The sequence below is a fragment of the Oncorhynchus gorbuscha genome, linkage group LG08 (assembly GCF_021184085.1).
Source record: "Oncorhynchus gorbuscha isolate QuinsamMale2020 ecotype Even-year linkage group LG08, OgorEven_v1.0, whole genome shotgun sequence".
In the NCBI taxonomy this organism is placed as follows: domain Eukaryota; kingdom Metazoa; phylum Chordata; class Actinopteri; order Salmoniformes; family Salmonidae; genus Oncorhynchus; species Oncorhynchus gorbuscha.
The window spans coordinates 12,861,778-12,875,223 of NC_060180.1; the positions used below are offsets into that span (position 1 = coordinate 12,861,778).

Sequence of the window (13,446 nt, forward strand, 5' to 3'; positions counted from 1 at the left end):
CTTAAAGGGACACTCAGTTGTCAATTTATGGACTTATAAATTAATGATATGTACCCATTAATTAATGAAGAATATAAATTATAAATGCGTCATGAGCTTAGTCCAAGTGTTGTACCCCATTAGAACCAAAATATTGATCGTTTACAAACAGGCGATTATTATATATGCCTCATGAGCTTAGTTCAACTGTTGTAAAACGGCTTGTTTTACTCTAAGGTTTGTAAATAAAGTCAATGTAAACACACACTATCTAGCCTCTCAACATGGTTACAACTCTCATTTTTATATCACGGATGGTCAGTCCTTCCATCAATAGCTCTGTCTATGAATTGATGAGCGGTTCCATCTTTCCAGCCCCATCCCTCAGCTTTTTACCCAAACAAGTGCAGGGAAACGCTTTGCTATTGTTTCCACTGCTGATCGCCTCTTTATGCTTCAAATGGCAAGGTCTTGGTATTTTAACGGGGTGGGAGGACGTTTGGGTATGCAGGGAAAGAACATTGGTGGGTTACCCTTAGAGTTCGCTGATCCGTATGACACCACTCTAACACAATGTGACTAACATCCACTATCGTGTTACTCTGTAATACCATTTCAGTACAGGTCAAAACCGTTGTTAGAGAGCTAATACATAGCAGAATGGATGAATGTGAGAGAGATCAGCGGTTTATGTATTCAGTGTGGACATACACTTTGAGGGGAAAACAATAGCAAAATTCAGATGACCTAGAAATGACCCAGGTAAATTGACCTAGTCAAGACAGGAAACCCAAAATTCAACAGAGGGTAGTTTCAATGACACACATCATCTAAATACATTAATCAAATCAAGCCTGGCTGACAGCTAAATTATCCTCAATAAGCCGCTCAATCATGTTATTAATCTTTCAAGATATATAAATAAAGAAATCCTGGTAATCACCATGGAGATTTAATTAGGAGTTAAGGTGCTTTTTGTTCTTCAACTTTTCTCTCTCTCTCTCTCTCTCTCTCTCTCTCTCTCTCTCTCTCTCTCTCTCTCTCTCTCTCTCTCTCTCTCTCTCTCTCTCTCTCTCTCTCTCTCTCTCTCTCTCTCTCTCTCTCTCTCTCTCTCTCTCAAATTCAAGCTGCTTTATTGGCATGAAAAACATTTTGTCAATATTGCCAAAGCAACAATGTATACAATATACATTGTAACAAAATTATAAATGATAGTAAATAATTATAGAAAATGGTAGTAAATAATAATACACAATTAAATACAAAAATAATAACAATAAAATGGTAACAGTCAACAGTCTCTCTCTCTCTCTCTCTCTCTCTCTCTCTCTCTCTCTCTCTCTCTCTCTCTCTCTCTCTCTCTCTCTCTCTCTCTCTCTCTTTCTCTCTTTTCTCTCTCTCTCTCTCTCTCAAATTCAAGCTGCTTTATTGGCATGAAAAACATTTTGTCAATATTGCCAAAGCAACAATGTATACAATATACATTGTAACAAAATTATAAATGATAGTAAATAATTATAGAAAATGGTAGTAAATAATAATACACAATTAAATACAAAAATAATAACAATAAAATGGTAACAGTCAACAGTCTCTCTCTCTCTCTCTCTCTCTCTCTCTCTCTCTCTGTCTCTCTCTCTCTCTCTGTCTCTCTCTGTCTCTCTCTGTCTCTCTCTCTCTCTGTCTCTCTCTCTCTCTCTCTCTCTCTCTCTCTCTCTCTCTCTCTGTCTCTCTCTCTCTCTCATATATTTATCTCATATATATATATAGTGCAACTCAAAGCAGTGGATAATTACAGTATGTGATGGAGCATACATTACTATGGTTAACTAAAGTGCTTGTCTATTTCCGACTCAATGATTTATTACAGTTTTTTGTCTAACTATGTTAATGTAAAATACACATACCTAATTAAAAAATACTGTCTTTGGATAGTAGAATGTGTTTTATTTCCCTCTACTATGCCCACTGTTGTTTCACAGATAGTGTCAACATTATCCGTTTCCATCCCAACATTTGTCGGGCAGTTACCACGGACAATCAGTCATATCAACCCTGTCCTCCTTGACTCTGGCTGTCACGCCGCGTGACTCTAATCCATCACACACAGACTCAGGTGTCACCTCCTCTCTTTTTTTGTGAAAAAACAAATCCTGTTTGACTGCGTCATCCATCCATCCAGACAGTACCACCAGAGAGTGTCAACCACCCTCCCCTGTGCCAACATCACACCCTGGTTTGGCTGATGATTTAGAGAGAAGGATGCCTTGTTACTTCCTCCCACAAACATCAATCAATGATTTGTAACTGATCCTGTCTTGTGGTGAAGAAAGTGGAAGATTGATCAAATTTGGTATCAACAATTGCTGAAGTATAACATGACAAACCATCTCTTTTACTCTGCACCATTATAATTCTCAAAACTTTTCAGTAAATGTTCTTCTTTCTCTTTCTCTCTCTCTCCCTCTCTCCTCTCCATCCATTCTCTACTTCAGCTCTCCTATCAGTGCCTTTCTCACCAGTTAAAGACCCAGTGCAGTCCAAATTCAGTTTTCCTGTGTTTTATATCATAATGTACAACAGCTGATGAAACTAACACTGTAAAGGTATAAGTGTCATTTCCTGATAGTTGCTGGTTGAAAATACAATCTACACAGGACCTTCTAATCAGCAGGTTTGCATGGGTTTCGGCTTTCCATGGTGACATCGACATGTGGTTAAATTGATTAGACCAATAACAAAGAGTTCCAAAACTCTCTGCCAATAACATCTTGTTTTCAGTTTGCCCCTTCCCACTCAGAATACTCCCAGACAGTGCTAGCTAAATTCTTGCTTGAGAAATAGTATTTTGCTAAAAAGCCCATTTTAATTTAAATCCAATTGGGAAAGGGAAATACAATACCTAGTCAGCTGAACAACTAAATGCATTCAACTGAAATGTGTCTTCTGCATTTAACCCAACCCCTCTGAACAGAGCAGTGCGGGGGGCTGCCTTAACTGACATCAATGTCACTGGCGCCTGGGGAATAAGTGGGTGAACTGCCTTGCTCAGTGGCAGAATGACAGATATTTACCTTGTCAGCTTGGGGATTCGATCCAGCAATCTTTCGGATTCTGGCCCAATGCTCCTACCCGCCAGGCTACCTGCCGCCCCTTACATTAAGGTACTTAATTGTTACGCAGAAACTATTTGATGTTCATATAAAAATGGCTGCATTGGCCTTTAACTCTTCATATGAACTCATTCTGAACTGACTTTTGTTAGCAGTGACAATAGATTATCATAGCTGGTTGTGGTGGCTGATGAGACCTCGCTGCAGCCTCCATGTCCTAGTTAGCGCCGAGGCCCAGGGGGCAGAGAACTGACAGAGACAACCCCTCCTCTCCTGATGCCAGCCTGTCTGGCTTAAATGCATCACAGGGACCAGTGGAACACAGAAGCGTAGAACACAGGGCCTGGAGATTGCCTGGCTAAAATGGTTGCCCCCGCCCAGTCACAACACATAGTAATCATACTGGGGCATGGGGAATATATTTTAATCAGGATTAGGGGAAAGATGAACAGCGCAAAGTACAGAGAGATCCTTGATGAAAACCTGCTCCAGAGTCCTCAGACCTCCGACTGGGGCGAAAGTTCACCTTCCAACAGGACAACGACCCCAAACACACAGCCAAGACAACGCGATGTGGCTTCGCAACAGGTCTTCCAGTTTTTGAAATTTGTAATACATATGCAAACATTTGTAAAAAAAACAGTTTTTGCTTCGTCATTATGGGGTATAGTGTATAGATTGATGAGGGGGAAAAAGATGTAATCCAATTTAGAATAAGGCTGTAACGTAACAAAATGTGGAAAAGGTGAAGGGGTCTGAATACTTTCAGAATGCACTATATATAGTGATTGAGAGTGAACTATAAGTAGGCTTATTAAGTGAATACTTTCAGAATGCACTATATATATAGTGATTGAGAGTGAACTATAAGTAGGCTTATTAAGTGAATACTTTCGGAATGCACTATATATAGTGATTGAGAGTGAACTATAAGTAGGCTTATTAAGTGAATACTTTCGAATGCACTATATATAGTGATTGAGAGTGAACTATAAGTGATTGAGTGAACTTATAGGCTTATTAAGTGAATACTTTCAGAATGCACTATATATAGTGATTGAGAGTGAACTATAAGTAGGCTTATTAAGTGAATACTTTCAGAATGCACTATATATAGTGATTGAGAGTGAACTATAAGTAGGCTTATTAAGTGAATACTTTCGGAATGCACTATATATAGTGATTGAGAGTGAACTATAAGTAGGCTTATTAAGTGAATACTTTCAGAATGCACTATATATAGTGATTGAGAGTGAACTATAAGTAGCTTATTAAGTGCGGAATTATTATAGTGATTGAATGAACTATAAGTAGGCTTATTAAGTGAATAGAATGCACTATATATAGTGATTGAGAGTGAACTATAAGTAGGCTTATTAAGTGAATACTTTCGGAATGCACTATATATATTGATTGAGAGTGAACTATAAGTAGGCTTATTAAGTGAATACTTTCGGAATGCACTATATATAGTGATTGAGAGTGAACTATAAGTAGGCTTATTAAGTGAATACTTTCAGAATGCACTATATATAGTGATTGAGAGTGAACTATAAGTAGGCTTATTAAGTGAATACTTTCAGAATGCACTATATATAGTGATTGAGAGTGAACTATAAGTAGGCTTATTAAGTGAATACTTTCAGAATGCACTATATATAGTGATTGAGAGTGAACTATAAGTAGGCTTATTAAGTGAATACTTTCAGAATGCACTATATATAGTGATTGAGAGTGAACTATAAGTAGGCTTATTAAGTGAATACTTTCAGAATGCACTATATATAGTGATTGAGAGTGAACTATAAGTAGGCTTATTAAGTGAATACTTTCGGAATGCACTATATATATTGATTGAGAGTGAACTATAAGTAGGCTTATTAAGTGAATACTTTCGGAATGCACTATATATAGTGATTGAGAGTGAACTATAAGTAGGCTTATTAAGTGAATACTTTCAGAATGCACTATATAGTGATTAGGCTTATTAAGTGAATACTTTCAGAATGCACTATATATAGTGATTGAGAGTGAACTATAAGTAGGCTTATTAAGTGAATACTTTCAGAATGCACTATATATATTGATTGAGAGTGAACTATAAGTAGGCTTATTAAGTGAATACTTTCGGAATGCACTATATATAGTGATTGAGAGTGAACTATAAGTAGGCTTATTAAGTGAATACTTTCAGAATGCACTATATATAGTGATTGAGAGTGAACTATAAGTAGGCTTATTAAGTGCACCATTTCAGCTCCCACTCTTCTAATTAGAAGGTCAATCAAATCATCTGGTATTTTTTTGGTAAATAGCCAATCACTGTATTTTTTACAGGTTTTACATCAGTATTACAGTATTCCGTATTACACCACCTCCTTTTTTCTCTTCCAAGTTGAATATGTTGTGTACTCCATGTTAAAATACATTGCCAGCATCGAAAAAGGCCGATTGAAAAATAGTTTGCCTTTGTCGTTCCCTCCTCAAGGTGATCACAGTGGCATCAGATACCCTACCGTTTTGTCCATTAAAATAGCATAACATTGATCAGTGTAGGCATTGTTAATGTTGTAACTGGCTGGTGTAACTGGAAACGGCTGATTTTTAACAGAATATCTACAGTTGAAGTCGGAAGTTAACATACACTTAGATTGGAGTCATTAAAACTTGTTTTTTCAAAGGTGGACAGTTGTATTGCTTCTTTAATCAGAACAACAATTTTCAGCTGTGCTAACATAATTTCAAAAGGGTTTTCTGATGATCAATTAGCCTTTTAAAATGATCAACTTGGATTAGCTAACACAACATGCAATTGGAACAGTGATGGTTGCTGATAATGGGCCTCTGTACGCCTATGTATATATTCCATAACAAATCTGCCGTTTCCAGCTACAATAGTCATTTACAACATTAACAATGTCTACACTGTATTTCTGAGTGACCCCAAACTTTTGAACGGTAGTGTACGCTTGACTTTCATCGAGAAAGAAAGGGGGGGTGTCATTTCAAAGTACTCAGGTACAGCCCGTCCTATTCATTAATATAGTGAGGAGTGATAACTCAACAATATGCCACATCGTGTCAATCATTAAGGAAGTGATGGAGAAATGAACATGCAATTAGCTCATACATTCTGCTGTCTGATGCTATTAAATCTAATGTCTTGGTGGTGACACGATCATAATTGTCTTAAAGCAAAAAGGAATGTGTTTGCCTGCCACAAAATAAATAACAGATTAACTTTTAATTTTTTACTACTGCGTCTAACAGGAGTTACGGGCGCCTAAATAGGAAGATACTATGAGGTACATTAATAAATCAAATTCACAAGATGAATGTAAGATCAATACATGCATCATGATTAGGATGTTGGAGTCGAGTTGCAAGATAAGGACTTGTCATTCGTATAATGATGAAGATCAGCCCGTTTGTGCACCTCGTCAATGTTTATAACAAAGGAGGCTGCTTAGAGGAGGATGGCTCATAATAATGGCCGGAATGGAGCGAATGGAATGGTGTCAAACACCTAGAAACCATGTGTTTGAGGAATTTGATGATATTCTACTCATTCTGCTCCAGCCATTACAACGAGCCCCTCCTCTCCAATTAAGGTGCTTACTAACCTCCTGTTTTACTTTATTTGTAACGCATTCATGCGTGCGGCGTGCGTCCGCACGCAAGAACACGTGTGTGTGTGTGTGTGTGTGTGTGTGCGTGTGTGTGCTCATGTGTATGTGTGGGTGAGTTTACTGTGGTTTCGTGGTTAGGTCAATTTTACAGTGTACTCTGTAAGTACATACATGCTAATAAAAGACATCCAGGTATGGTAGGAACATGTTTTTTTCCCATTAGCATTGGGACATCAGATGGATGATGGTCCTTATCGGCAAATCAGCCTGAATCAATGTACCCAGCTGCTCTCAGGCAGGATAGAGAGCACAGTGTTTAGTAGTCACAAAGTGCTTGGCATTTAGTGATGTTAAAGTCCATTTGGAAGACCATTTAGGCCAATCTCATATCAACAAATAACATGTAAAAACCGACTTTGGCTTCCAAAGTGCTGTGAATACGCAATAAATAAGAGTGATTGTGTCAATATTGTATAAATGTCCTCAGAAAGACAGAAGAGAAGTGGCATGTTGTGAGAGCTTTAATACTGTTTATGAGTCTAAATATGGAGGAGAACAGAGTGAGAGCATTATTGATTTTCATCCATATGAAATGTATAAATATGCTGTATTGGTTTTGGTCTCACCTCGTTGGCATAAACCCAGTGGCTGTCCTTTGATGCCAGGTTGGTTTCCACAGCCTGTATACAGAGAGAAGAAGGGGGGGAACATTAATATTTTCTGTGTTTCACAAAATATTATTTTAACAACATAAGAGTAGTGAGTCCGAACTCAAGTGCACATGCTCAAATGGTTCACCATGGTTACTCATTCCCCATTACTTAGGCTCTTCACAATATTCTGTATGTGCACTCATAATGTGAGTGCTCCGTCGTAATGGTTCTATCACATATCACATGACTATTCACGCATGACATCTGTCATGGTTACCATCTCTACGCTTGTCCTCTTCTGTAAATTGCTGTCATTAGCTTCCAAATGATCCCCTTTGCTATACTGCAACTAAGATTGATAGCCCCATATCATCCTTACATATAACTGCAAAGCTTTCACCATTTTACCTAACAACAGTGTGCTCATCAATAACAGCACCCAGCACAGCCCGAAAGCTGCCGATCGATCTTCTAACCTTGCAAGAGTCATAATTTGATTTTAATGTCCCTCATTTCCAGCTTGGTCTTTGTGAATATTGCAGAGACACCTGAACACAAGAGTAATATTTATCTACACGATTGAAGTGGTCTGCCTCTTACTCACTCTGAAATTAACGGGCCATATGCCATTCAGACACACTTGCATTCAAACAGATATCCCGCCGCTATCGATAGAGACACAAGAAATATAGCAAACAGCTGCTGGAGTTAGTGACTCTCTACAGACGTATTCAGCAATGTACAAACAATGAACATTGTGTCATTGGATCATATCCTGTGTCTGAGAGTTGGAGCCAAACTATCTCCCACCCAGATGTAGGCAATAGGGTCTTGGAACAGGCAGGTAGATTATCACATCGGTTATCATAGTTTGACCTACACAGCACAATGCTACTCACCAGACAATAGAAGTGATTTCACAATGCTCGAGTGTTCCAGAAGGAAAAACATAAATTGCAGTGAAACAGTCCTTACCATAGAAGAAATCAACAAACCCATTTGTGCATCTGAGTAATCCATTTAGGCACATACAATACATACTGTTTGGTGCGTATGAAAGCCTGGCAGCAAAAGCCTTGGTCTGGTCCCCAAGGATAACCGTGACGTTAGAATGAGCAGACAGTTCTTTGTACTTTTCTTATGAAAACTGTCACATTCTATAATGTAAATAACAAAGTGAAGGGGGCTATGTTAGTGCGCCAGCTGGGTAAAGGTTATGATTGGGGCAAACGGTCCTCCTAGTTTAGCCTCAGTTCAGCGCCAACAATAGCAACAGTATGGTAAACAACGTCGACCTTAGTCACACCAGGAATTTGACGTCATCAAGTTAAAAGGTTATGAGGTTCATGGACTTTTTGGGGGACAAATGATCTGTGTGGGATTGACAGCTGTTTGTCTATAGAACTTAAATATGGACTCAAACATCATTATGTGGTTTGTCCTTTATACTGTCAGTTTGATTAGTTTCACACATTATCACACTATGGCAACAACAAGAACTTGTGACCTACCGGTCACATCTCAGCAACACATCTTGTCGAGAATTCAGTTGTGTTTTACATTTTTCCATCGACTTGAGGAAATTATTCTAAATTAAGCTTTGTAGAGAAATAAGGTTTTGGCATAAAATGCTTAATCAGGAGAATCAACATCAGAGAATGATTATATGCTATAATGTTAATGTAACTGAGTTTCACAGTTAGATCTAGTGACATAAGTGAGGGCTCTGAGGCTTGGCTTTACACCTAGTCAACACTAAGAAGAACATAATATAGAACTCCATGATTTAAAAAGAGAATTGCTGTTCGGCGGATTTGAGCATTTGAGGATATAAGGTCTCAGGAAAGCAAATATTTATTGTTGTTCAGAGTTGGATGGTAACTCACATTTCTGTATGTATTTGACCTCGTTATGAAATAATGCACTGAGATGAATTCCCAAAGGTTGGTGAGTGAAGCTATAACATTATATTTGAAGCATCTTGACATTGAATATAATGGTACGGAATCCTCAATTGTGTCCATATTCACTATGCAATGGCTGCACAATTCTGACCTTTTCCACTAATTGGTCTATTGACTAATGAGATCTAATTGGGCAAAAGATCAGAGCTTGGCTGCCTATGTAAATGCAGCGAATGTACTGTACATTCTAAATGTCTCTGTGTCTTGTGGATCCCTTGTTTGAGTATAAAAACAAAACCCTGCCAGATTGTTTGTCTAATCTGTAAACACAGCCAGAATCACTCAGGCTGTCTGTGTTTTGCTTTTGGCCAATAAGTGCAACAAGTCATTATGCCTACAAATGAAACTGGATCACTGCATCCCATGGTTGAGAGGAAACCTGATTAAACAAAAGGCAAAGGGCACAACTCTGCTGCATACTTTCTATGTAGTGTCAGAACAGATGCATTTCAGCAGCAACATTTGTTGTTCTCAGAGCTTATTAAACTACCTGCCAAAAGCAGGGAATTTTTTTTATTTTTCTTTGTTTCACACAAAGAGACAAGCACAGTTTCCCTTCATTATTGGCAATTAGCAAAACAAATGGTCTAATTGGCAATAATTGTGGAAATAACACGTTTTGCTTTCCCATATGGTGTCAATCAAACTGTTTAAAGTTTCTTATTAGCTCAAATTAGGATCTGTTGTGAATCCTTTTTTTTTGTATGAATACACGGTCTAGACTCAAACAACAATTTATAAAGTTTAACACGTTTACTTCTTTATTTATTTGTTATCTGGCACATTACAGCACAGGAAGCTTATTAATGCTGGAAGTATAATAATGATAATAATGATAGTATAATAATGGATTTATTGGAACTTTATAAATCAAGCCAGGGAGGTTATTGTTATATTCCTAGAATATTCTTGGAATAAAGGGTTATGGTCTCCACCTTGAGCTAAGAGGTATTCTGCCTCATTTGGAGCATTCAACAGGCAAAAAAAAACATCTTACTCTGACAACATTTTATAATGAACGTTTTGTTAGTACTGTTGGTAAAAAAAATACACATTAGGATACTAGGCTTGGTATAAAATAAATGGTTCTTCTACAGCACGTGAACTGTGTTGGTGTTACTCCTATCATATTAATGTAGAGTCTGTGTGAGAACTGTTTTGTAATGATGTGCTGTAACACGGCACAACCAGTATTACTAGTAATTGGAACATAGGTCGTTGGTATTGCTATATAGTAATGAGAGGATCTCTCTATTGAATGAAGCCATTCAGTGATCCCAAGGGTTCAGGAGAACTTTAGATCAGACAGTCGTTTGAAAGAATAGACCAGGATGAGTTGTCAAAAGCTCACTGTTTAATTCTATGCCAGTCTTACAAAGGCACCCAAGCCGTAATGAGGCCCTTCATGAAATACTCACAATGGTTGGGACCCTGGCCTTATCTCCTATAGTCCTCTGTTGCTGTGGAAACGAGCTCAGACCTGAGCCTACTCATCTCCATTAGTATAGTGAAAAGCCTATTTAACTTAGCGCAGGGCTATTCAACTATTTCATTACAGGGGACACACATTTGGGATTGATTACTCTTCCTAAGACTGGTATAAAAAACAATGCACAAACACAATTATAATCTAAAAAAACACTTGTGAAAATTACATTTGATTTGAAGTGCTTTAAAGTTGAGCTGACAGTCGTTTTGCACTGTTTCGCTATGGTTTTAGTCATTAATCCCAGCAAGAGATATTTTATTAATGTACAGTAGTAGTTATGGGGGACACACTACTACACGGTCCTAGAAAACTCTAGATGGATGTCGTCTGACTTAGAAAACGGTCGAAAATCAATAAAATAATAATGTAAACATATACACACAGTTGAAGTTGGAAGTTTACATACACTTACATGCTGACCAGACCGGACAGGTCGCGTGCGTCACAAAATACATTTAGTAATCTATGTTATTCAATTATTGCACCCGCACTGCTCGCGCACGCCAATGAGCGTCTGCGTTGCCAAGGGCTAAAATAGAAGTCAGTTCTATTTATAATGCAGATCGCGCTGCAGGTCCTGCCTCTCCCATCTCCTCATTGGTTTATAGAAGCAGGTACCCAAGTGCTATCTCCTCATTGGTTATACCCACGTGGGTGATTGAAAGATGAACTGTTGACGGTTGTCATGGTAAAACTATGAGTTTAGATGCCAATTGCCATGTAAGTTAAACGATGAAAAAGCCTGGAAGGAGGAGAGATGACTAGAAACGATCCGGTTGGCCGTTTTATGTGTGCATTAATTGTCAGAGTAGAGCACCTTGTGCACTTCAGGTAAAATAACAACTCAATGTTTCTAACCCAGGACAAATTAGCTAGCAACAGCAAGCTAGCTAAATTGGACAAATTAGCTAGCAAGTGCAAGCTAACTAGCTAAATTGCTATACATGCTTTTCGACCTGTCCCCAAATTAATGTCTTTGGTTCAGAGTTTTTTTTAAATATTTTAACCTGCGTGTCGTGATCGCGTTTGATGTAAATTATTTTATGCACATTTACATTTACATTTAAGTCATTTAGCAGACGCTCTTATCCAGAGCGACTTACAAATTGGTGCATTCACCTTATGACATCCAGCACGATAGCGCACGATGGGGCACGCGCACAGACGGATTTAGTTAGGTTGGATTCACTAAAACTTGTTTTTCAACCACTCCACAAATTTCTTGTTAACAAACTATATTTTGGCAAGTCGGTTAGGACTTCTACTTTGTGCAAGACGCAAGTAATTTTCCCAACAATTGTTTACAGACAGGTTATTTCACTTAAAATTCACTGTATCACAATTCCAGTGGGTCAGAAGTTTACATACACTAAGTTGACTGTGCCTTTAAACAACTTGGAACATTCCAGAAAATGGTGTCATGGCTTTAGAAGCTTCTGATAGGCTAATTGACATCATTTGAGTCAATTGGAGTTGTACCTGTGAATGTATTTCAAAGCCTACCTTAAAACTCAGTGCCTCTTTGCTTGACATCATGGGAAAATCAAAAGAAATCAGCCAAGACCTCTGAAAAAAATTGTAGACTTCCACAAGGCTGGGTCATCCTTGGTAGTAATTTCCAAATGCCTGAAGATACCACACTCATTTGTACAAACAATACACCATGGTACCACGCAGCCGCCCTACCGCTCAGGAAGGAGACGCGTTCTGTCTCCTAGAGATGAACGTACTTTGGTGCGAGTAATGCAAATCAATCCCAAAACAACAGCAAAGGACTCTGTGAAGATGCTGGAGGAAACAGGTACAAAAGTATAGATATCCACAGTAAAAACACGTCCTATATCGACATAACCTGAAATGCCGCTCAGCAAGGAAGAAGCCACTGCTCCAAAACCGCCATAAAAAAGAGAGACATTTTTGGAGAAATGTCCACTGGTCTGATGAAACAAAAATATAACTGTTTGGCCATAATGACCATCATTATGGCCATTCTGTTCTATATCTATTCATTTAATTATTTCCTGTCTTACACCTTTTCTTTTTTAACATAAGAAACACACACACAAGGGCTTCTCTTCTAATTGCACTTTTAGATTGGGAAAGAGCAGAAATGTTTGGCACATAGGAAGTCAGGACAACCCGCTGGCAGTGATGAAGATTCACGTTTGATATGGAGGAACGAGTGTTTGTTTCTAATGGCATTCATGTGAGAGAAGCTGGACTAACGTGTATGTTGACCCAAGCATTGTTCAAAGAATGTGTGTAGATCATTTACAAAAAAATGACAATTAAATCCATTTTAATCCCACTTTGTAACACAACAAAATGTGGAAAAAGTCCAGGGTTGTGAATACTTTCTGAAGGCACTGTATGTGATAGCTTACTTGTGGCGACAACCCACGTCCTTCCCTGTCAGTATTCCAGACCACCCAGGCCTCCCATGAAGAGTGTGCACATGTGACATTAAACAGAATCACTGCTCCCATCTGTCATTGCATTCAGGCATTCTTCCCCTCAGCTTGTAGCTCGTGACGCTACACCTGAGCTGAATCCCTAATGCTCTGCTCTCAATGCAGTAACAAGAGACCTGTCTGTTGGCAGGTCAGCCTCAAAATGAAG

The 13,446-nt window shown here is 38.4% G+C and overlaps 1 protein-coding gene across 1 annotated transcript in view; it reads right to left on the reverse strand.

Moving 5' to 3' along the window:
* The window catches only part of LOC124041217 (glutamate receptor ionotropic, delta-1-like), a 379,802-nt gene that overhangs the window by 58,304 nt on the left and 308,052 nt on the right, over positions 1-13,446 (reverse strand). The window contains exon 5 of the mRNA XM_046358554.1: positions 7,348-7,401. Coding sequence (XP_046214510.1) covers positions 7,348-7,401 — 54 coding nt within the window. The remainder of the gene's footprint in view (positions 1-7,347; positions 7,402-13,446) is intronic.